Consider the following 26342-nt stretch of genomic DNA (forward strand, 5'->3'; position numbering starts at 1 on the left):
AGCAATGCCTACATCATACGTAAATTTCTTTATTTCTATCCCAAATTACCCCAGTATAATGATAGTAAAGTCATGTAAAAAATCAATGTAAAATTACCTTTGTTAAAGGGAAATATTTAAATATTCCTTCTCATATTGTTATATCCTAGTAATTATTATTTTTGCTGTAAGAAATCATGGTTAGTCAAAAATGTAATAGGTGTGGTGCAAATAATACATATGAATAAAGTGTGCCACTCCAAAAACAGGAATTACGAATCAAGGAATACGTTTCACAAGTGATATACTATATCTGAATGGGATTACCAGGGTGGCTAATTAAAAAAGAGTAATACAAATATAATTAGATTGCTTGGATTCATTTACAGATGATTAACACTTCTTCGATCACACACCTGTCCTAATTTAATATTTATCTCTACCATATTCACACAGTTGCCAATTTGTAATTGATGCAATAATGGCTGAATTACAATTACTGGACATACCTAAACCTAAACAACCTACACAGGTGGAGTGGGATTTGGGCTCTTGGGGAGGCTACATAAAATAATACACATCCTTGGTAGAATAAATTATATATATATATATATATATATATATATATATTTCCCCAGAGCACATGGTAGGGCAAATGCAGTGCTAAATTCAAGTATATCTCCAGGGAAAATGGCATGATAACTACAGTGCAAAAATACCCCCAGGCACAAGGCAGAATGAATACCCCACCGAATTGATGTAAAATAACAAAGGCAAATGGCAGGATAAATACATTGCTAAATTAATATAAAATATTATTATGGACCATGGCAAGATAAAGGACCAAAATCCTTTATAATTAGGGTTGCCACCTTTTACCTTGAGATGATCTAGACAGGGGGAGGCTAGGTGATGTCAAGGGTGGAACTGATAACTTCTGGGTAGGTCTGTGAGATGGGAGAGAGTAGTCAGGCACATCAGGGTAATTACCAGTGTAACTAATTTGCGCTTTATTTTGCTAATTGTTAGTTGGTTACTGCCTTCTTGCGTTTTTCTTTTTTTCTAAAGTTTCTTATGAATAAATATTGATTTACTTGGAAAGTTGAACTATGTACTACGGCTCCACAAACGGCGTGACAGGTGCTCCTCTGTTCTGCAGTTCCAATGCGAATGCTTCTACTGTATTTCTCGGACTATGCAGTTACTCCCCTCAGCTTGGTCTAAGCAACCGGGAATTGTTCATCCCACAAACTGGTACTGAGTTAGGGAAGGACATTAAGAGTCCTGGCCTCCGCCCCTTAAAGTTCCTTGGCCAGACCTACCATTTACTCGCTCATGCTTCTTTTCCCTCACCGCCCCTTGCCTAGTGTTAGGACATTCCCCTATGTGCTTGTTAGTATCACCTGGCAGCGGTTACCTGAGCAAGGTGAGTATCCAACTGCTTTGGCCACGGCTCTAGCATATGGAGCACTAAGGAATTTTGGCAGAGTAAGGGAAGGGCAGGAAGAGGATGCTGCTGCAGGAAATTTGGTATGACCGCCTTTGCCTGAGAGATTGGGGGAGATCAGATATATTATTACACAGGGGGGGATGAAAGCGAACACCGGAGCCAATCATTCTCTAGCGCAGTAAAGAAGTGGAAATGACAGACAAAACGGCTACGGTACGGTACAAGATATATCATAATGGCAGGGGTCTGGGGTGGGCAGCCTGTGTCCTCACTGCTGTTATTGAACTACTGCACCAAGCACTGCTTTAGCGAGAGGTTGGGAGTTGTCGGATTGCCATAGCCATGCCATGGGTGAGGTGAACAAATTGTGATAGTAGTAAAGCAGTGCCTCCCATCTCTGGGACTGCCCCATCATCTCCCCAAAGCAATTCTTAGAACTATGGCTTGAAACTGAATGTATTTAAAGGAGTGGTTCACCTTTAGGTTAACTTTTAGTATGGCCAGTTCTGGGTAACTTTTCAATTGGTCTTCATTTTGTATTTGTTTAATAGTTTTTGAATTTTTTGCTTCCTTCGCCTGACTCAAGTTTTTAAATGACCCCAGCAGCCCATACACATTGTAATGTTTGTATTACTTGTTTAATCAAACCTTCACCTAATTATATTCTGTCAGTGACCTTGTTATTAGCTAAAGGATGGCCTGAAGAAAAGCTGGTTCTGTAAGGGGGAGGGGGGCTAGTCCAAAACAAGTCAAACAACCTCTGCCATACAGGATAGATATGATGGCAGTCACTGATCAGAGATGTTAGGAATGAGTAAGCAAGACAGGTGTGTCGGTGACAGTGGGGATGGGTGGGCTATAGCATAGATTTGGGGAGGTTTGCATAGTTACATAGGGTTGAAAAAGACCAGAGTCCATCAAGTTTAACCCTTCCAAGTAAACCCAGCACACACAACCTATACTTAAACATTAATACTAACTGTAGATATTAGTATCACAATAGCCTTGGATACTATGCTTGGTTAAGAACTCATCCAGGCCCCTTAAAAGGCATAACAGAACAAGCAAGGATGCTTTTATTCCATGTAGAAAACAAATTTTCTTTACTGCTTTGTTCCATGACAGAACTTTAAAGGGGAGGGGCTGGCCAGGGAGATTGTGGGATAGCCAGTTTCCATTTGAATAGACAAAGCTGGAGGGGGGTGGGAACTTCATAGTCTAAGAAGGAGAGGCAATTTGCACTGAAACAGCGGAACAGATCTGCATCTGCCTGCACTGTTGGTGGAGACACAGTATATGCTGCCTGCCCCTACACTGTATACCTGAGTAAGTGTTCAAGTAAATATATATAGGCAAATGGATGAGCAGAATTCAGACAAAAGAATGTAAGAATACTGATAATAGACCTGTAATGATGTTTCTTGGATAATTAGGCATCCAAAATGGTTTGTAACTGTGTAGCACACTTTTATATTTACCTTCATGCTTAGTTTATTAATTATTGGAAAATGCCTTCAGTGTGCCCTGTCATAATTTGTCCCAAATTCAGTTTCTGAAAATGAAAATTTCTCTGATGGTCATTGCAGTGCAGGCTGCAGCAGAACTGTGTGTATGTAGATGCAGCACTGTGCAAATGAGATGGGAAACGGTATTCCTGAATTTATCTGAATCAGTGTACATGTTCAGAGTGGGCCATTGCACATGAATTTGGCAATCTTTTTGTCCTGCCATGTGTCCAAGGGGTATTATATAGGATTTTGGTGCTGTATTTATCTTGCCATGATGCCTGTCAATATTATACATCATTTTGGTGTTGTTGCTTTTGGGTATTATACATGAATTTGGTGGTGTCTTTAATACCTTACCATGTGATTTGGAAGTATTATACATACGTTTACTGACATTATTCTGGCATGTATGTGCATATATTTACCCACCCAAGAGCAAAAATCACCCCAACCTTTGCAGTGGTGAATATGTAAGAAAGCCAGGGCGAGAAGGATTTTTTTTTTCTTTCCCAAGGACATTATACAGTAGACTTATCAGGTGGTTTGTGAACAGTAGCTGGAAGCGTAACAGTTTACTGGGAAATGAAAAAAAATTGTGTAGTAATGTAATATATATTTATAGTTAATAATTTAAACAAGCAGTTACTTGTTTGGGGGTTTTAGTTGTGCTCTTGCATTGAAACAATACGCCTTATGCTTAAGAGGAAAGAGGAAGGAGTTAAAAGGGAAATACCTTTGAATAAAGTGAGACATCTGTTTATTGTACTTGCAGTTTTTAACAAATCAGTTAAACTGTTCCATCTGGTAACTACATTTATTGTATAGACTTAGAGCCCACGCTTCTACACTTTGTATATTTAAAAAGAGAATCCTTGTGTAAGTTGTCATTTTGCAAAAATATGATCAGTGTTATATAGTATTCAATTTCCTCCTATCTTTTGTTTAGAATTACTATGTTTAGCAACCCACAGAAAAGCAGTTGGAAGGACACTGGGTGAGAATGTCTTATACAGTATCTAGATTAAACACTGTACTGCAGGGCTTATGCCTCAGCATTCTCCTCCTACGCTGTGAAAGGTGTGTGTTAGCAATGCAAGCACCTACCTTTGTACTTTCTTTACGGTATGCAGTCCACTTTCCTAAAGAAGTTTAAGGTTTAAAGGGCACCTATCACCCTCAAATTTTTTTTCCCCCCACTAGAGGTACGGCTAATAGAGCCTGCATTTTGGTTGGGGGAAACAAATGTGGTGACCCCACCAGTGCAACACAGCCCACGCCATGGGGGAGCTCCCTGTGCGGTCAACCACATCTGCAACAATCGCACCTGCATAATGACTGAGTGCTACAACTTGCTCATTATACACATGTGTGTGACGTAGGAGTGAATCACATCCATCGCCCCTATATCAGGCTCATGTGCATAATGAGCAAGTCTCCTCGCTTGCTCATTATGCACATATGCGGCAAACAACATGGCCTTCCGCATCGGTCTCTACCTCCTGGTGTGAGCAGGCTAGCAATGGCGGTGGGTGTATTTTTTTTTTTTTTAGAAAGATTGTTTCCCACAACCGGAATGTGGGCTGTATTAGCCCACAACCGGAATGTGGGCTGTATTAGCCCACAACCGGAATGTGGGCTGTATTAGCCCACAACCGGAATGTGGGCTGTATTAGCCCACAACCGGAATGTGGGCTGTATTAGCCCACAACCGGAATGTGGGCTGTATTAGCCCACAACCGGAATGTGGGCTGTATTAGCCCACAACCGGAATGTGGGCTGTATTAGCCCACAACCGGAATGTGGGCTGTATTAGCCCACAACCGGAATGTGGGCTGTAATAGCCCACACCTCTGGTGGGGGGGGGGGAGAAATTAGAGGGTAATAGGTGCACGTTAAGTCACATGGGGCAGATTCTTGGCCTGTTGATAAACCTCTACACTTCAAACATCTTCTCCATGTGCCTGCACCTGGAGAAAATGTGTCTGGGTGCATTTCGGTGACTAAATCTGCTCCATGTGCCTGCACCTGTGCAAGCACAGTGGCTTTGGGTGTAGGCACATGGAAAGGCTGTCCTGCATTGGGTAAGTTACCCACAGAATACCTGCAAAATGGTTAGGTTTCATCGGCCTAAGGGCAAGGGGACACTTGGGGTATGCTGCTTTTCTCCACCAGCATTTTGAAGGCAGGCAGAGAGAAGCAGATGTGCTCCAATATGCTTTCATATTTAGCTTTACTAACAGGCACAGAGTGAGCCTGAATGCAGCTGCACAGAGTGTAGTGAAGTGGAGTGGAGGTCAGCCTAAAAGAATGTTATAGCATGCGTTTTTTCGGACCAGTCTTCCCTCCATGTAGCCGCTTTAAGGACGATGCTATGCCTGTCAATGCAGCTAGACACAGTAGCGTAGTAGAGTGCATCAGCTTCTCTACACCTGCCTCTTAAATGCAGGTGGATGGAAGCAGGGCATATCCATTGTATGCCTTTGCCCTAAAAAAAAAGTATAGTTGGCTAAAAAAAAACAAGGAAAGAAAACAGGAGCTGTGTAAACAATTTACATTAGTCCCTGTTTTGGGTTGTCTAGCACGCATTAAGCAATTAGCTAAAGTTCAGAAAGTTCAGGTCCTCTAGATCATAAATTTTATTGGTAAAGTCTTAGATTTGAAACAAGTCATGCAAATTGCACACAGATATTTTGTATTTTCAGCTATTTCCCTAAAAATAAAAATCAGCTGAGCAGGGTGAAAAAATTAGGCTTCTGCCACATAGGGCTAACTCTTGGCCTGTGCTCCTTCCCCATTTTGCTCTTCAGTCTCTTCATTTCCCTTACACCACTTCTCCCAATGGTGTTCCTCTTCTGCCTACCCCTAGTTCTGACCCTGAGTGGTTGTCCAAATGCTGTGTGCAATTAGCTGAAATGCTGATTAGATACTCTGAGTAAGTACTTCTGCAAACATTGCCACTGTTTCTACATTTACACTAAAACTTGCAGACACAGTAATTATTTTGGGTTGAAAACCCCAACATACTGTTCTTCGACTTGGCTTATTCTTCCGCTTCTTCTTCTTCTTAGCGCCCCCCATTTTCTAAACGCTACTCCTCCTACAGTTTTAGGGGTACAACACCCAAACTCCCCACACTTCTTCCCCCTATAGCGGAGCAGGTTGCTTGTGCTTTTCTAAGCGATTGCCCCCGTCTTTTTGTGGCGCTGCTCTGAACCCCCCAATTTTCCCATTGACTTTGACAGGGAAGATTTTCAAACTGCTGCCACACTTACAGCTTTGAAGCTACACCCCCCAAACTTGAATAACATAATCATGGGGTCACCCCGAATGAAGCAGCAACATTTGTTGGATGACCCCAAAGTGGGAGGGGCCAACAACAGCCAATCAAATTTTAATCATTGACTTTCAGTGGGGAAATTGAAACTGCTGCCAATCTTACAGCTTTGAGGCTACACTCCCCAAACTTGAATCACATAGTCATGGGCTCAGCCTGAATGAAAATAGGATGATTATTGGATGGCCAAAAGTGGGCGGAGCTGTGAACCGCCAATCAGATTTTACCTATCGATTTGGCGGAAATCCAACCTGCTGCCATTCTCACAGTAATAACGTCGGGGTCCCCAAACTTTTTGCACTTGGTCACTAGGGGACTGCAGTTTAAGTTTTGAAAAGTGGGCGGAGCCACCAACAGCCAATCAAATTTCACCTATTGATTTTTATTGGTTTGATGCCAGATTTTCCAAACTTTGCAGTCAGTCACTGGGTGACTACGCATTCAGGTTTGTTTTTTTTTAAAGAACCCACAAAGTGGGAGGGGCCAACAGCAGCCAATCATACTGTACACATTGACTTTTATGGGGAAATTGAAACTGCTGCCAATCTTACAGCTTTGAGGCTACACTCCCCAAACTTGAATCACATAGTCATGGGCTCAGCCTGAATGAAAATAGAATGATTGTTGGATGCCCAAAAGTGGGCGGAGATGTGAACAGCCAATCAGATTTTACCTATTGACTTGGCAGAAATCCAACCTGGTGCCATTCTCACAGTAATAACGCCGGGGACCCCAAACTTTGCAGAGTTAGGCACCAGTTAACTGTGGTTCAAGGTAAGAAAAAGTGGGAGGAGCCACCAACAGCCAATCAGAGTTTACCTATTGACTTTCAATGGGGAAATCCAACCTGCTGCCATTCTCACAGCATTAACACCAGGGTCCCCAAACTTTTCACAGTTGGTCACTAGAGGACTACAGTTTTAGTTTTGAAAAAGTGGGCGGGGCCACCAACAGCCAATCAGATTTCACCTATTGAATTTTATTGGTTTGATGCCAGAGTTCGCAAACTTTGCACAGTCAGTCACTGCGTGACTTTGTACTCAAGGTTAGAAAAAGTGGGCAGGGCCGCCAAAAGCCAATCACATTTCTTTCATTGTTTTCAGTGGGAAAATTTTAACTGCTGCCATTCTCACATGTTTAATGTCAGGGTCCCCAAACTCTGCACAGTTTGTCACTAGGTGACTATGTTTCAAGTTTAGAAAAGTGGGTGGGGCCAACAACAACCAATTAGATTTCACCTATAGACTTCATATGTTTAAATTTAAACTGCGGCCATTCTTTAAATATTAATACTAAGGTCTCCAAACTTTGCAGAGCTAGTCACCTGGTAACTGCAGTTCAGAGTTAGAAAAAGTGGGTGGAGCCAACGACAGCCAATCAGATTTTACCTATTGATTTTTTTTTTGGGTTATATTTAAAATGTTGCTTTGCTCACACTATTTATGTCAGGGTTCCCAAACAAGTGGGAGGAGCCACCAACAGCCAATCCATTTCCACCCATTAGATTTCCTTGGTTTATATTTAAACTGATGCCATTATTTAAATATTAATTCCAGGGTTGTTAAAGTTTCCAGAGTTAGTCACTGGGTATTTGCAATTTCAGTTAGAAAAAAGTGGGCAGATCCACCAACAGCCAATAACATTTCACCTATTTACTTTCAATGGTGAAGTGTAAAATGCTGTCAGCCTCACAATGAATGCCTGAGTCCCCAAAATTTGCAAAGTTGGTCACTGGGGGACTGCAGTTCAAAAATAGGAAAAGTAGGTTGGGCCACTAACAGCCAATCAGATTTCATCCATTGAATTTTATTGGTTTAAATTTAAAATGCTGTCATTCTCAAACTATTTATGCCAGGGTGCCCACTGTTTGTCACTGGGTGACTTCGACTCAAGGTTAGAAAAAGTGGGCGGAACCACCAATCGCAATTCACCTATTGACTTTTATTGGTGTAATTGCTGCCGTTCTTTAACTATTAATCCTAGGGTCCCTAAACTTCGCAGAGTTAGTCACTGGGTAACTGCAGTTCCAGGTTAGAAAAAGGGGGTGGAGCCACCAACCGCCAATCAGATGTCATTGATTTTCAGTGGGTAAATTTAAGTTGCTGCCATGCAGACACTATTAAAACCAGGGTCCCCAAACTTTGCACAGTGGCTTTTACTGTATAACTGTGGTCCATGGTCAGAGAAAGTGGGCAGAGCCCATTCAGTGACTTCATGTTTTTCAACCCAACATGAAGTTTGTTCTCAAACTTCCCTTTCTAGTTTCTGACTATAATTTTTTGCTGTTGTCAATGACAAATTATAGTTGTTTTAATTTGTAGCAGCCTTTCAAAGTGTTGCTGTATTTTCTTTACCATTATATTGTATTCCTGTATTTTAAAAGTTCAGTCAGACTTGTTACTGCTTTTACTTTCCTAGCTAAATGAAGTTGCCTACTAAGCTCTTTCGGATGTATTCAGCAGCTTATTGGGCCCTTTGGAGAGCCTGACCATCTGCTATTTTAACAGAATGTAATTGTTTTTTTTATTGTACAGTTTAAGTTGATGAGCCTGTTAACCATTGGGGAACCTGTTATGCCAGACTGATGTAATTTTGCTGCAGTACATATACAATAGCTATACAATAGTCTTTTTTCTTTCTTTTGTGATTCCATTGTTTCAGGGGCGACTGGGCGGCCTAGGCAACCCGGTCGGCCACCTCGCCCCTGTGTGATGCAATGGGTCATTGCCCCCACACCGAAATTGCAAGCGGCGGGGGCATTGACAAAGGAGCGTGGTAGGCAGGAGAGCCTCCTGCCTGGCACCCCCCAATCATTGCTCCCTAGGCAGCTGCCTCTTCTGCCTACCCCTAGTTCCGGCTCTGCATTGTTTTATGCATAAATGTTATGCTAACATGTGCTTCTGTCTATTTAAACAAATTTTCCTGCCTGCAAAAACTAGAACTTCTATATTTAATATGGCATAGGAAGCAGCACCAGTGGTGAATTCCCCATGAGCCTTTAGCCTAAATTTACAAACCTATGAATGCGATTTTCATATTGCTTATACCAGTTTATGCCTAAAGATGTTTTTAACATTCAAAAAAAAGGAGTAACAGTGATTCTAGCAATTTTTTTAATTCTTGCATTCTGAATGCTGAAATCATACAGTCTTTAAAATGAATTATGCATTATAACAGCAGCAAAAAATTATTGGGAAGGGCCTGGAGCAGAGTAGAAACCCTACCAGCCACTGGCCCCCTTCGCTCCATCTGCTCTGTCTTGTCCTCTGGCCTGCTTATGTATAGCTCCTTCCCTGCTGTCCTATCTAAGTGGGCAGGGAGCAGGGATTTATATGTGAGCAAGCTGGGGGATGCGAGAAAATGGGTAGAAGGAAGAGGGCCATGAAGGATCAGAGGAAGCAGACACTGTGGTCAAAGCCCCACTGTTCCCCAGCCCCCCCCCCCCCCCCGTGACCACAGAGTCTGCTTCCTCTATTGTTATGCCACTGCATTATAAGGTTCTTCTAAACTAACTTGTATCATAAATAAATACATTGCTTTGGCATGGATAGGTAAAAAGCATATTTTTTTAATGCTGTAGTACTTGTATGATCTTTTGCCACCTCCATTTCCCAATGACTGGCTCCTTAAAACAGTTTCTGTGCCCCTGTCTAACTATTTCTGCCTGTTTCTACTATACCTCTATCTCAAGCACCTGTGATAGATCCAAAGAAAACCTGTCTGCTTGGTTCTGGGCTGAGCGGCAGAAGGGAATAAAGGTGGCTGTACATGGGCAGATTTAAGCTGCTGCCCTTTCAGCCTAAAGGTGGCCACACACGTGGCGATCTTTCGTGCGACCATCGGTCGCACAAAAGATCGTCAGACCCGCCACTAACCTTCAGGGCTGAAACGGCAGATAAGGAGGTAGAAACAATAGGATTTCTACCTCCTTCTGCCGATTCAGCCCTGATGGCAGATTTTGCTCAGGCGCCTTCTATGGCGCCCGATCAATATCTTTTGACCTGGCCGATCGGCGAGTCGACCGATATCAGCAGCCTCCTGCGATACCGGTCGACTCGCCGACTTGCCATACACGCACCGAATATCGTACGAAACGAGGTTTCGTACGATATTATCGGTGCGTGTATGGCCAGCTTAAGTTGACCAACAATCAAGCTGATGTTGACTGGGCAGGTTTTAAAATCCCATTGAAACAAGGACCACATTGGCTTGTTGATGCAGCCCCGCCTTGCATACTGAGGGCCAAGCAATTGCACCAAAGGGAAAGATTGGAAAGATTCACTTGTTTGGGGACCATATCAGATGAGCAGATCTTAACATGTATACCCAGCTGAAGGAGTAGCAAGTTATAGGCAGCAAAAGAGCGAGTTCAAATAAGGACCTTGGCTTTATCTGTTTTTAGCTGCCTTACACAATAAAAGAGAGGTTTTTTTAGTCAGTGTTTCAGCTATCTGGGGCTAAACCAGTTGACACGGAATTGTTGTTGCAGTTATTACTGGGTTCACCTTTTAAGTGAACCTAGCAATGTGGTTCTGATTTCTGACATAATCTTTGTTGAGCACACTTCATTACTAGTCAGCCCTTGTGTGCCGTGAGTAAGCCTACTAATTCTGGCACAAAAAGCACTAAGAATAAGACAGAATGAATGCTCGGCATTGCTACTTTTTCTTTGCTAAGGTATTCTGTGTGAGTCACTGTGAGTCCGTTGCTGAGGGCTCATACTTCCCAAACACTGATTGCTGAATGCCATTACCTGCCTGTTATCTCTAGGTATGCCTGATTCACTGTTAGCAAGTGTACATAAAGGACTGGGTGCAGGAATGGGTAGAAAAGTTCAGAATAAGCTGCAGCTTTCTCTTCAGTTTCACATGACTTCACATGACCCGGGCATCCCTTCTGAAAACCGGGCTTTCCGGGTCAAAACTGGACAGGTGGCAACTAGGGTCAGCCCCGCCCCCTACCCGCCTTTTTTAGCTGGGAGAGGTGGCAACCCTACCGGCGACCTTATCCCCCAACATAAATTACAGTTTTGAGCATTAATCAGTTTTTTTTTAACTACAGTGTTCATAAGTTGTTGCCAGGCCCTTTTAAAACTGTAAATCTGGGTACCATGTAACTATAGAGGAAGCAGACCCTGCAGTTGCAGGGGGTTCTGGGTCGCAGGGTCTGCTTCCTCTATAGCTGTAAAGAGAGGTTTGGCAGAAGATGGGGGTATGGATTGCTGTGCACCAGGCCCCTCTGAAGTTTTTTTTTGTTGGGGGGGCTGGCGCACAGTTGTTATGCCCTGGTCCCAATGCTATCATAAATTGAAACAGAAATGGCTCTGTTTCCCACATCCAACACCCACAACATCCCAGAAGTGTCTGTTACAGTTACAACTTCACTATCAGCCCATCTCCCCAGACCTGGTGCCTTGAGGTTATCGTTGTTTTTGCCCTTTCTTTTACTCCTTCGGTGAGTCACTAAATCCTGCCACTTTCACTTAAGAAATAATACCAAAATACTATAATTTATGACTTAGGATGCCACTAAAATTCTGATTTACTCATTATAACATACATTGATTACTGTAATTCTGTAATAATTGTCCCTTCTTCAGTCTGTAATGAATACTGCAGCTAAGCTCATACACGTGAACCACCACTCCTCCAATAGTGGTGTATAGGCAGCCATCTCAGTGCATTGTGCCTGATTCTGAGATTTCAGAAAGAGTCGGCACTACACAATAGAACTACTTCAGATAAGCTATAGTTCTCCCTACTCAGTGTAACTGTGGAGTCATGACTTGGCTGAGCCAGACTTTGATTGCTATTCACATATCTACCACTAGAGAGCATTTTTAGCAATGCAGGTATGAGGGATATGGTATCTTGTCACCTTCCCATTGTTCTGGCTGTGTAAGGAAAATTAAGAGGTAATACTTAGGCATGCATAATGTGCTGAAATAATATAAAATGTGGTAAGAAGTAACTTTTTTGTGCTAACAGACACGGTGATATTTGGCTAGAACGGACTTTCTGGACATATATGGATGTAAACATTCAGTAGCCCCCCCCCCCCAATTAACCACAAAAAGGGGGCTTTTCTGGGTGTTGACCACTGAGATTATAAAAAGTCTACCATATCCTGTATAAGGCAGACAACCATTGATATATGCTTGTCTACTCGCAGTGAGAAATAAACTACCTTGCCTTATTCCCGAGAGCCTTGTGAAGTAATTGGCAGAATTTTACTAACAGGTTGCTGGGGAAGGGGAGGGGTGCAACTTGCAGTGCAGCAGTAAAGAGTAATTGAAGTTTATCAGAGCACAAGTCACATGACTAAGGGCACTCAGGAAACTATGTCTAGTCCCAAGCCAGATTTCAAAATAAAATTTTAAAAAAATCTGTTTGCTCTTTTAAAAAAACAGATTGCAATGCAGAATTCTGTTGAGAAGAGCTATTTACTGATGTGTTTTGTTTTCCTGTAACAGAATTCCTTTAAAACACATCTCTTTAGACAAGGTTACCCTCATCTAGAATAACTTTAGTGTTCACTTTATGCTGCTAAATGCAATGCTTAATTCCACATCTCTCACTTAATAGAGCCCATCCTCACACTTGAAAAGTTCTTTGAGCTGGGACCTCTTTAACTCTTATAATGGTTATTGGTTGTTTTTGAACTTATTCTTGTATGTTCAGCGTACACTGCTGCATATTATGTTGGTGTTTTATAAACATGTGTTAATAATAAAGCTATTCCCTAGTATATTCAGGGCCGCTATCCCTTAGTCTTGCAAGGGTGAACTATTTTTTCATAGACGTAAACCACTGGCTTACTGTCATATCTGAGCAGTGACATAGGCTACCTGAATTCCTTAATTGGACATGCCCATGCCAATCGACCCAGCAACTGACTATTAGACTTATACATGTTTAGGGCTTTAGCTAGCACTAACATAATGAGCAAACCCACTGGCTGCACAGGAATGGGAGCTGGAAAAGGAAAGATATTACCTATCCAGCCTTGCCATTTCTGCAACAGATTGGAAAAAGTCATGCCAAGCAGTACAGTACAGTCTGACGTAGCCAAAGGGCTACAAGTGACTATTAGGTAGCCTCTATGCACACTATCAGCTTACAGGAGGTATTTTTGCAATCAAGGGCTTCAGAAATCACAAAAATGGTAGTTTTCTGTATTTTTGAAGAATAATGTTGCTCTGTCACTAAGGAGTTTATCTTGTTGCCCCATATAATTAATCTGAATATCTGTGCCTGATCACATTACTTATTGTTTATTTGAACAGGAATTCTAAAACCTTTTGTCAATGGCCATCCCTCTCTTTATACAAGTATATATTTAACACCTTTACAATCCTGCCTGCATTCACAGAAGAGCTGGGGAAATAAACTTTTGTTCTGATATGACTTTTTTTTAATTGAAAATTGCTCTATGTAAGAGTAACACAATTTTGGTAATTATACATATGAACACAACAAAAAAAATGTAATTTTCTGCTGGTCTTTTTGTGCATTTCAGTTATGCAAGGGCAGTGTGCAACTTTGGTCATATTTTTGAGCAAATGAATGGCAAAGTACAAAGGTCACCCAGGATCATTTTTCAGTGATTTCACAGTTAGGCAGCTGTTCTGAATACATAGCTGTTATGGACACATATACAGTAGGGGGGAGTATTTATTAACAATGTCCATAGAAACCAATCAAATGCTTTTGTTTTCTAACTTGTGACCTTTCAAATCTAATTGCTGATTGGTTGCTATAGGCAACATCACTGGTGATCTTTGTCTTCAATGTTAATAAATATGTCCCAATGTACATGTCAAGCAGGAGTTTGGTGCTAGATAAAATGTTTTTTTGCCACCAGCATTGGTTGCTTTAACCAAGAACAAGGAGTAAAGTGTTCCCAGAGGAAGCAATTGTCAGACCTGTCTAATTAATAAAGCAACTGATCTATTTATACCCTTCCCACTTTTTTTTTTTTAAAAAACTTTACGGAAACATGCATAGTAATTTCACACAGTGAGGATTGATTAAAATCAGCGGAATAATAAAATAAAATAACACATACATATAAATATATTTATATGTATGTGTTATTTTATTTTATTATTCCGCTGATTTTAATCAATCCCCACTGTGTGAAATTACTATGCATGTTTCCGTAAAGTTTTAAAAAAAAAAAAAAAAAATGGGAAGGGTATAAATAGCCAGGGGGGATTGATGGTGGGCTCATTTGCTCCTGAGGAAGCGTGCCGTGAGCACGTGAAACGCGTTGGGCTTTTTGTTGTGTCTGATATACTGCTTCACACTGTAAGTAGCCTGCATTGTGCAGGGGCTTTATTTTATATATTAAATGATTTTATACTATTTTCGATTCCTCTTCATTCCATATACTCTGAGGACTAAGGATGCACTGCAATCAATAGCCGAATTGACCTCTCTACATGCTCTTATTTTAATTAAATCTGGTGAGCATTTACTTTGGACACATCGTGTGGGTGTGATACACTGCATTGGGCTGATATATAAGCACTTTTGATTGTTCGATTCACTTAATATATTTGCACATTTTGCACCAAATTAGAACGCTAAAAATCTGAGACCCATCTAAAAAGGGAGGGTTGTTCTTATGAGGAGGCAGCACACGATCACAGTTTCTACTATACTGAAGATTTGGTTTCAAAGAACTCCACCAAGAAGCGCTGAGTATTTGGGGGACCACCCTATTAACTGTTACACTGATTTTGTAGAGATTAGTTGGGGGTGACTTATCTCTCTCGATGGGACATTAACCTAAAGGGGAAGATCATATCTATTTTTAAGATGTTATAGATGGCGACTTATCTCTCTGTAGTGCATTAGCCTTAAGGGTAAGATTTTTAGTATAGATGGACCTATCTTAGCAACTTTTTCTGTCTTCATTATTTTTTGTTTTTTTAATTATAACCCTTTTAATTCAGATTCTTTGGATGTCTGTTTGTCCCTGTCAGCATCCAAACAGCTGATTGTAGCTTTAGTTTTATTGTTGTTTTTGTTATAGCTTATGTTTTTCAGGCCCTCTACTATTCACCTTCCATTGTGATTTCACAACTGCTTCCTGGTTGCTAGGAGAACTTCTAACAACTATATAACAGTTTAAATTCCAAGCCGGACTGCGATGAACAGGAAAACATAAATAATTCAAGAGCATAAAAAAATTGTCAAATTGTTTTTAAGTTTGCTATCTAAATGCTAAATGTTAATTTTAAGGTGAACAACCCTTTTAAGTGCAGTTCTAAGACCTAGCAAGATGAATGGGTCATAAAAGTACTATGCAATATATATAGAAAATGTGTATTTTGATGCATAGCTGTTTTTTAACCTTTTATTTACCACTACCCCAAATAATATCTAGTTGCCACAACAGTAATTGCTACACAGTTATAGAGATCAGCAAAGCTTCTGTTACAAACAAGATTAATTTAGATTCCCCAAGTGTCATCTGTGTCCCCAAAGCACTAATGTGTTCTTATTCTCTGTTATATAGAGCATTACAGTGCTGTAGTCAGAAGCCACAAAAGCATAATGGATTACACAACCCCCTTTGCTTCTTTGCTGTTAACAGTAAAGGGCGGAGTTTATTTTTATTCCTTTCTTCCTTTATTTTGTATAGTTTTGTCATTGTCTTAGAGTGAAAACTTAGCAAGAATTCACAAAATGCAGGTACTGCTCAACTCTTTTGACACGACCACAAATTTTTCTTAGTGAAATGTTGCAGAAGTTTTTGCGAAACAATTCGCAAAGTTGTCGAAATGCGGAATTTCGCTGCAAATCCATGCCTGCCAAAATATTTGCTCGTCACTACCTCCCCAATGATTGTAACTTTCCTTCTCCTTTAACTAAGTGAACTTCTCAAATTTCAATTTGTATAATATTAAATGCGAGGCCAAAGGTTTTTGAAATATTCTGTAGCAAAATTGGAATGGCGCAGGGTTAGTCTCAACCTATGAGTTGCAGTTATTTCTGACAATGTGCTGTGGGTTGTGACAACTGTCTCCTATTAAAAGCTTCTGCTTTTTTAAACAAAGTTGTACAGACAGCTTTTTCCTTAGAATTTTTTTCCTGCAGGAAATTTGTGTTATCTGTGGGGAAAATACTCTCAAAAATACCTTTTATTACCATTGAGATCACCACATGTAAAGCAGAAATCTCATTGTTAGTAAAGGCAGTGACAAATCTCCCCATGTGCCAACACCCTTAAGTTATATTTAATGTTATTCTATTTTAAAATAATTTATCTGTCACACCAAATGATAGAAAGAATGTCATCACAGCCATAAAGGGAATCTTACAGCTGTTACATGACGAGATAGCTCTTGTGCAAAAGTGATGTGTGGGCTGGCCCAAAACCTGCAGAACACCCGTGTCAGACAGGTTCATTTTTACATTTGCCCATCAGAAGGTAGTCATTTTCTGACACTCTCCCTGCCCACGATGGTCAAACTAGGGGCAGCTTTCTATAATGTAGGGGCAGATTTATCAAAGTGTGAAACCAGAGCTCAACACAGAAAATTTGACCCACTTTCTGTTCATTCCTATGGAATTTTTAGAAGCATATTTATCAACCAAAACCAATCAAAACCCAGGGTCTCAAGCATTCTAGACAACAGGTCCCATACCTTACCATCCATCTTTGAGACATACACAAGACCCCTAGGCCTGTCAGTAAAAGAAGCTTTCGAGCAATTATGCACAATTAAGGAAAGACTTTTCCAGTGACTAAACCCAAACAAAGGGGGCTGGGATGATGGCATTGGGGGGGGGGGGGGGGGGGGGTGCAGGCAATGATTCTGGGGTGAGCATGAAGACATCAGGGGTGTGCACCATCTTGGTTGAGGTTATGACATTGGGACAGGGTTATTACATCACTTGCCTGTATTTCTGTCCAGTTTTTTCAGTGTTTTGTAACAAACAGCCCTTTGAAAAACAGGGATTACAGGTTCAAAACTGGACAGGTGGCTACCCTAGCTCTATCTGTATTCTGCCTGATAAATCCAAAACCTTTAATTAAAAGTATGGGATCTATTATACACAAACTAGTTTTAAAGGATCTCTGATATAGAGACACCAGGCATTAGTATGCCAGTGACAGGAGGCATACCAAACAAATCATCTCTGTGGAACATTTTTCAGTTTTTAGCTTTTTTTTTTAATAAAATCCAAAAACATATTTTTTCTATAATGTATGAGTTTGAACATTATTTAATAAGTTACAAATATAATACCCTTCTTTATATACAATATTTGCATTTATAAAGAATATTAAAGGCTGGAAAAGTAGCCTAACAAGTATAACAGGGCTCACCTTCCCAACCCCCTGCCCATACACATCTGCATATACATAACAAAGCAATCATACTTTAAAGCACTCAAGTGTGTCCACCTTCATGGTAGATTAATTAGAAGTAATGTCAAGAAAATAGCAGAACAAAATCATACAAAAAGCCAATTATCTGTAATTTCTCAGCAGGGGAGTTAAGATGGCTTTACATTGAAAGATACACTTGTATGGCAAGCTCACCAAATGATTATCTCTTTTCCTCATATGCCCACCTTGAAGTGGGTGATATCACATTGATGCAATCAATCTGCCCTTGGGCCAAACTATTGCATCATATTGAGTAATTGCAGGCCATTGGTGTGAGGACAGCATCAACGAGCCAATGCATTCTTCGTCCTGACAGGATTTTTTAACCTGCTGATTGTTATCTGGGCAATTTTTGGGCAGATACTGGTCGGACAGGACCGTCTGAGGGGCCCATACATGTGCCAATAAGCTGCCGGCCACACATGTCCACCTTTAAGCCTTAAGCAGGGCTGTTAATTTCCTGTAAACAGGACTTATGCAGCATAAGTGCTAAAACTGTGTTATATTTCATGTTATACTAAATTACCCTTATTCCTGTAAGAGGCACTTATATACAAGTGGTAGTGCTACCTTTACCTGTAGTCAAACCACACTAAAGCCACTGTTTGCTTACATTATCTAATGAAAAGATTAGATTTAAAATTGGAACTTGCTGTGCCAGAGTGCTTGTGTGACTTTCAGTACCAAAATACACGTTTATGGATGTGCACTGATTCCTTTAATGATTGTAGGTGAAAATAGTCTTGACTCTTATGATTGTCTTTGTAGAAATAGGCAGTTCTGCGGTTCCCTAAGGAATTTTGGCTTGAATGGAGGTTGCTATATGGAGGTAGCTGTACCGTATGTTTGTCTTTGCATTGTTGGGATCCTAACTGGATAAGCTGTAAAAGAATAGCAAAACTCTGTAGGTGTAATGGTTTGCTATGCTATTACTATGTTTTACTGTACTATCAATATAGGTTCCGGTATGAGATCCGTTATCCAGAAACCCATTACCCAGCAAGTTCCAAATTACAGGAGAGCCATCTCCTATAGACTCCATTTTAAACAAATAAATGAGATTTAAAAAATGATTTCCTTAATAAAACAGCACCTTGTACTTGAGCATAAGATATAATTATTCCTTATTGGAGGCAAAACATTTCTATTGGGTTTAATGTTTATATGATTTTTAGTAGACTTGGGGCAGATTTATCAAAGTTTGTTTTTTGTACCTTTGAAAAGCATGATACACAAAAATCGTATTAAATACAATTTTTTTTATTGTGTTTTTTTAGAGTACGAAAAATTTGTATCTTGAAATATGAAAAATCGTATAATGCCCGAAAAGTACGATTTTTTTTCTGAACGATCGTAAAACTGCAGGAAAACCTTTGACTTTGATCTTCTGTGCATGATTTTGGAAGCCTCCCATAGGACTCAATGGCACCCACAATACAAATGCTTGAATGAATCCGAAACTTTCGTACTCGGCGCGACAATACAATTTTGTTGCACTTTTTTTCATGCTTTTTGCCACAAAGGTCAAAGTTGTGCAAATGTATGAAAAAGTTGCAGAAAATAGGCAAAAGTTGTAACCTTTAAAAAAAAAAAATACAAAGCTGTTGTACTTTGATAAATTTGTGCCCCTTAAGGTATGGGGATTCAAATTATGGAATGATCCCTTATCCAGAAAAACCCCAGGTTCCAAGCATTCTTGATAACAGGTGCCATACCTGTATAAATAATACAGTACCCAGAGTGGAGCACACCCTATATAAGTCCAAATGCCCTTGGTGCAGGTCAAAAACAAAAATATAATAGAGTGCTGCACACACAGGGACTTGATGCAAAAGAAAAAATGTTTTTAATGAAAAAATTCCGTTTTGAGCACGACCAGTGCTCTTCCTCAGGGACAAAGTATAAATAATAGATGTATACGTAAGAGAGATCCTAAAAGAAACTGAAAAAGAACTAATTAGGCTCCTGCCATGAGGCAAGCTGAGAACTATATCTTAGGTGGCACTTTACTAGAGGCGGCAAAAAGCTGCCTCTGGTAACGTTAAGGGTAATAGCCCCACAGACATACTGTATTGTCACCCATACTATATACCCCTTCAGCACAGGCAAGAAAACACCTTTGTATTGAAGTTAGACTCCTGCAGGTAAAATATTTGAATCATGAAATAGTCTTCTCTGTTTTTTTTACCATCTACTACAACTGACTTACCAGAACAGGAAGCTGTAAAGTGAAAGTGATTAAAATTTTTACCTGTTTAGTGCAAGAAATAACAAAAAGCATCTTTCTTAATTAATCTTTTAAAATATGTTCAGCAAAAGCCTTATTTATTGAGCTCATATTGAAAAGGGAAGGTAAACTGACATTTTTAAGCAAAAATATGTTTTGGATGCTTTTTTGATCTTACATTGATATTAACTTGCAGTGTGACTTATTATCTTTTTTTTTTCTTTTTTACAGTGTCAATATGAGGAGGAAATTTTTTAAAACCGAGATCTTTGTCTTGCTTGCTGTGGGAATCCCATCCCTTCTTTTTATCCTGTGGGAAGATCAAAATAATCAACTAGTGTTAGAAGAAATCGAGGAACCTTCACCTGAACGTCTTGCAGACAATAATACCATCGACTCCCCTGCTGTAAAAATTGAGTGGAAATCCAGTTGTAAGGCAAATTATTCTGTTGAAAATATTAGTGGGTTTTCTGATTTGCCACCTCATATTAAAGACTTCTTAATATACAGGCATTGCAGAAGTTTTCCTATAATTATTGATGCTCCCAGTAAGTGTGGTGGCCCATCTGCATCCAAAGGAGTTTTCTTGCTACTTGCAATTAAATCTTCCCCTGGTAACTATGAAAGAAGAGCTGTTATTAGACAGACTTGGGGAGCAGAGGAAACCTATGGAACTGCTAAGGTGAGGAGGATTTTTATATCAGGGATTTCCAAGGCAAATATGGAAGTGAAAAGGATGAATAAACTGCTAAAGATTGAGAGCCAGAAATTTGGAGACATCCTCCAGTGGGATTTTCAAGACACTTTCTTTAACCTAACCCTAAAGCAACTCCTATTTCACCAGTGGCTAGATGAAAACTGCCCAGGAGCCAACTTTATTTTCAATGGAGATGATGATGTCTTTGTGAACACCTTCAATGTAATTGCCTTCTCACAGGGACTTGGAGAGCATGGAGCAGATAAACATCTCTATGTTGGGCAACTGATAGCCAACGTAGGTCCCATACGGGAGTCACAGAGCAAGTATTATGTACCAGTACAGGTTACCACTTCAGATTCCTACCCAAGGTATTGTGGAGGTGGAGGAATTCTTATGTCTAGGTTTACTTGCCTTTCAATCTCCAATCAGTCAAAGAGCATTGAACTTTTCCCAATTGATGATGTATACCTTGGCATGTGCCTTGAAAAGGCAGGCTTAGTGCCAGCATCCCACATGGGCATGAGGACAGTAGGGGTGAAGGTCCCGTCTGACACATTGGACTCTTTTGATCCTTGTTACTATAGGGAGCTTCTAATGGTACATCGGTTTGTGCCCTATGAGATGATAGTCATGTGGAACGCCATTCAAGACTCTAAACTTGACTGTGGCCAAAAACATGCTATCTACATTGGAGTATGATTCAAATATACTTAGTGAAATTCTGTTCCTGGGTTTCACACCTCTGACATAAATGGTTTACAAACCCTGCACTGCTGAAGGAATGAGAAGATATTTGTCCTTGACCAAAAACTTGGGGGACACAAATTCCATGACTTGATTGCAGAGCTAATCCAAAAGGACATTAATCCCCCCCAAAGAAAATTAATATTCCCAACTTTTTGCCGAGGATTGTTATGTGAATCTTGGGTATGCTTGCTAGAAAATTAACTCTACAGTTGCCAGAACATTGTTGTTTTAACTTGAACCATGAAGGACAAGAAAGTACAAAAAATATCTGCAGAAAAATTTGAACTTGCACTGACATAGCAGTTATTCAATACTGTTTACAGTGCTTTCCTTCAGCTATTAAGGCACTCATCTTTGATTTGTTGTGAACACCAAAGAACCTATTATGTTTTTCTATGCAACTGGATTAATTTTGACACAGTTTTTTGACAGCTGAAGGCCTCTTATAAGAGATAGTGGGGTCACAAGCTATCATGTGAGTGGCCCATTTTGGAAAACTAAAACTAAATGTTGCTGCTTTAGACAAACCTAATGTGATATATTTTATTTACATCTGGACATACATGTGTATTTTAATTCTATTTATCATTACCCTTACCTCTTAGTCATGAGTCTGTTTTTGTATTTAAGGAAAACTGTACCTCTCAGTAACTTGAGATGGAAAATTCTCTGCTACCCAGGTCACACCCTGATCAACCCAAACCATGCCGCCTGTGTCATAGCCTATTCCTGTATGGAAAAATGCACTGTTAATACAATGGCAGATGTGGCTACTTTGGTCATTTGAGAACACTGTATTATTTTTTAGTAGCTGGAAAATATTGCACCCAAAGCAGCCTCTAAAGACTTTTATCACTTGTCAGACTCTGCCTAAAAACATGTACTTGTGTTTTTTTTAGGCTACAGTATAGTTTTGGTCTACTTAAAACGTTGCATTTTAAGCATCCAGACATGCCCTGTCTGCCATTGCCCTTAGGAGGTAAATGTTAAAGGAACAGTAACACCAAAAAATTAAAGTGTATAAAAGTAACTAAAATATAATGTGCTGCTGCCCTGCACTGGTAAAAGTTGTGTGTTTACTTTCAGAAAGTCTACTATAATTTATATAAATAAGCTGCTATATAGCCATGGAGGCAGCCATCCAAATAAGAAAAGGCACAGGCGCATAGCAGATAACAGATAAAACACTATTGTATTCTACAGAGCTTATCTGTTATCTGCTATGTAACCTGTGCCTTTTCTCCTTTTTTCCAGCTTGAATGGCTGCCCCCGTGGCTACACAGCAGCTTATTATATAAATTATAGCAGTGTTACTGTAGCAAACACACCAGTTTTACCAGTGCAGGGCAACAGTGCATTATATTTTTATTACTTTAAAGCTCTTTCATTTTTTGGTGTTACTGTTCCTTTAAGGCAATACTAAAACTTTAAAAATGTATTCTTTTCTGTTGGATCCTAATAATCTCAGGGCCAGTTTACTAATACAAATGCTAAACTATACCAGTACCAATCCATAGCAACCAAACAATTCTGTGGTTGCATTTCCTAACTTGGTAGGAGACTCGTCAAAAAATGTGGGTAACTGTACCTGTGCAGTTTAGTACCTTTGTTAGCAAATCTGCCCCTTTTTAGGTTGTTAATTTAATTAACATTAGCAGCATTTCTGGGGCTCCTGCTCTGGGGGTCCACGGGGGGGAAGAATCAGTAGTGCAGAGAGCGCTATGACATGAATATTGTTGTTTAGAAATGTAGACTTTCCAGTTGTAGGCAGATGCTGAAAATTTAGGTGGAAGTTATATCTTATAGAATAAATAAGTACAGAGGTTATACAGTGAGTGACGCCAAATATGCATGGCAGAGCAGCACATAAGTAGGTATAGCCAACAATAATTTAATTGGTATATTTATTTATTGCATAGTCCAGCTCCTTTTAAAGTACAGCATGCTTCTAAATCTCCCCAATGTTCTATGTCTATCTTGCCTTAGCATTAAGGACCTGTAGCAACAAATGTTTAAAGGCTTTTCTATACATTTAAATAAGTACTGTTACCCTTCCCAGGTTCAAAATGTGTGTTTATATAAAGAAGATGCTGTATAGGCACAGGGTCAACCAATCAACTTGAGATAGGGCACACATTTACATAAACAATAGTAGAAATGCTTTGTACAATACAGTGGTTTTAATATTTAACCAGGCACATAAATAGGGGTCAAATTCCATTCATCGGTTTTTGGAGAACTATCGAGGAAAAAAGTTTCATATAATATATACAAAAAAATATAAATATATATTTTCACTGTATGCTGTTCTTGGTCCTTAATTTAAAGAATGGTTTAGTAGTTAGATCAGGGTTGACCAAAGGGTAGATCTTCATATACTAGTACTTAGTAGATCTAAAAATGGTGACCAGTAGATAGCTTTATGAATATTGTCCACCCTTACATTGGGCATAAGAAATCTTTCATAGGGCCACATCCAGCCTATATGTCTACTGTTGGACAGTCCTGCATTAGATTATACCTTTGGGTACTTCCTAGCTTTTTAAACATAACGCTGCCTGTTATCTCCCTGTATAATTTAGCGAGGTAACATTTTCTGCAGAACTTTAGGTGGTAGTCCCTGATGCAATAACTTACTAACCTAGACCTCTCACTGTTAAAGTCTGGGGTTAAATTACTCACGCATGAGGGTGACCTGCTGGAACTAATGCTAATGTCAGTTAACTTTGCCGTCACCACTGGGACAGGCAGTTTCCATAAAAGTCAATGACAGATGGCATGGCTGTTTTGGGCATTTCTCCACCAAGGGAAATACAAAAGTAAAAAAAAAAACTGGCAGTACAAATTCACCTTAAAGGCTATAAAAGAAGTAACCTGTACAAATGTAATATTATAAAGTTTGAGAATTTTTTATGCTTTTTCCTATTTCATTAAATTATGATTGATTTAAAACAGACTGTGTGTGCTATCTTTGATTCATGTTAAAATATCTAATTTCCTAAAAAAAAATGTGTCCATATATTTCAGCATCTTTTGTTGCGGGCTTTAATTACAAGATTGGGCCCAGTCTCTCTTGGTGTTGGCGGTGATTTGGGTCAGCACATGTACACCTGTAAATAATCAAATTAAAATAAAGAACATAGGCTATATTATATTCATAGAAACTCCTGTAGGATAAATGTCCTTATTGTCAAATATATAGTAAATAATGTACCCCATATTGTAAAATATAATATCACAGAGGAATTCCATAACCATATAAAAGAACGAGGCCGAAGGCTGAATGCCTTTACACAGGTCATGGAACTCCAGGGTGACTCTTAATATCCACATATTTGACATGGGCAAGTACTGTACATTGATTCTTATAATAACACACGTTTAAGGGAGTCATGTGACAGCAATTACATCACTAAGCACTGATTGTAACTGAAGTCGTCACTAAGCACCATTTAAAAGATAGCTTTTAAAGCATATTCAAGGCTCTTGTGTATTATATTAGCCACTGAGGGGGTCAGTGAATATCTAAAAGCACAAGGCCAAAGGCAGAGTGCTTTTATACAGGCCATGGAACTCAGTAATGAGTGACATAAATTATATCACCAAAGGAAAGGTTTATCACCATTCACAAAAAATTTTTAAAACTGTGTTTACTTGGATATTCATGGTTATTGTGTATTATAACCTTATAATCCATAAAAGCTTTAACTTTACAGTTTACTATTTGATGTGTGTTAGTTTTAAGGATGTTGGAAGTTAACTTTGACCTGTATAAAAGAACTTGAGCTGTGGCTTTGTGCTTTTACATGGTAAAATATAAAACATAAAAGAACTGTTTGTTGAACTCTTATATCCATGTAACATACCAGGGTGGAAGATTGCATTATTAATAAGTGTATGCTTGAGGCCACTCTTGTAAATGTATTGCTTTATGCAAAAAGTGGTGTTTTTCCTTCTAAAAAGTACAATGAAAATATATAAATTAAGTCCTGCTTTGTATCTAGTACTATTTAAACAGGTTGTTCATCTTTAGATTAACTTTTAGAATGTTGTAGAGATTGCTATTTTGAAACAACATACAATTGGTCTTCATTTGAAAGCATTTGTGGTTTTTAAAATTATTTAGCATTTTTTCAGCAATTTTCCAGTTTGGAATTTTAGCAGCTCAGTGGTTGCCAGGGTCCAACTAGCAACCAGACAGCAATTTGAACGAGAAACTGGAATATGAATAGGAATAAAAAGTAACAATAATGATAAAATTGTAGCCTAAAAAAGCAGTAGATGGATTACCAGGGTCAGTGACCCCTGTAAGAAATTAACATCTTGGTTTTACATTATTTGGGGAAAACGTGCATAAAAAGTGAGCACTAGACAGTTGTGGGGAGCCTGTGTACAGGGGGGCAGAAGACTACAGACAAGAAGTATGTATGTATGTATTATAATAAACACGAATAAATAAAAGATACAGTTCCAATAAGATAAGAGTCAGAGACACAAGAGGATGGAGGTCCCTGCCCTGTAGAGCTTACAATCTATATGGAAGGGTTACTTACAGACCCAAATCGGCAAATATAAGTGCTGTAGGTCACAGTGGGTGACACTACAATATAAGTGCTAGTTTCCAGATCAGGTGCTGGGTGAGTGCTCCAAAAGGTAGTCTTTAAGTTTAAACTTAGTTTTAAAAAGACTGGGGGAGGAAATCAAGGTGGGCATTCCAAATGTAAGGGGCAGCAAGACAGGTTTAAGGCGGGAAACAGCAGTAGTAGTGGGGGGCGCAACAGAGAACGGAGACACAAGGGAAGAGATGTAGTGAGTAGCAGAGGAATGGAGGGCTTTGAAGGTTAAGAGAAGGAGTTTGTAGAATATTCTTTGTTTAATAGGACACCACGATAAGGACATTAGCAGGGGAAGGGCCTGAACTCTCCTGGATCAGAGGAGGAGAATCCTGACAGCAGTATTTAATATAGACTGTAGGGGGGAAAGATGGGAGT

The 26342-nt window shown here is 39.6% G+C and overlaps 1 protein-coding gene across 4 annotated transcripts; it reads left to right on the plus strand.

Moving 5' to 3' along the window:
* The first annotated feature begins 1351 nt into the window (after positions 1 to 1351).
* On the plus strand, positions 1352 to 22087 carry b3gnt3.2 (UDP-GlcNAc:betaGal beta-1,3-N-acetylglucosaminyltransferase 3, gene 2). Of its 4 annotated transcripts, none has more exon segments than NM_001127075.1 (2): positions 1352 to 1405; positions 20136 to 22087. In NM_001127075.1, a coding segment is annotated over 1 exon segment (1161 nt). In that variant the 5' UTR covers positions 1352 to 1405; positions 20136 to 20142; the 3' UTR covers positions 21304 to 22087.
* Positions 22088 to 26342: the final 4255 nt, after the last annotated feature.

This window comes from Xenopus tropicalis, chromosome 1 (assembly GCF_000004195.4).
Source record: "Xenopus tropicalis strain Nigerian chromosome 1, UCB_Xtro_10.0, whole genome shotgun sequence".
Taxonomy (NCBI): Eukaryota; Metazoa; Chordata; class Amphibia; order Anura; family Pipidae; genus Xenopus; species Xenopus tropicalis.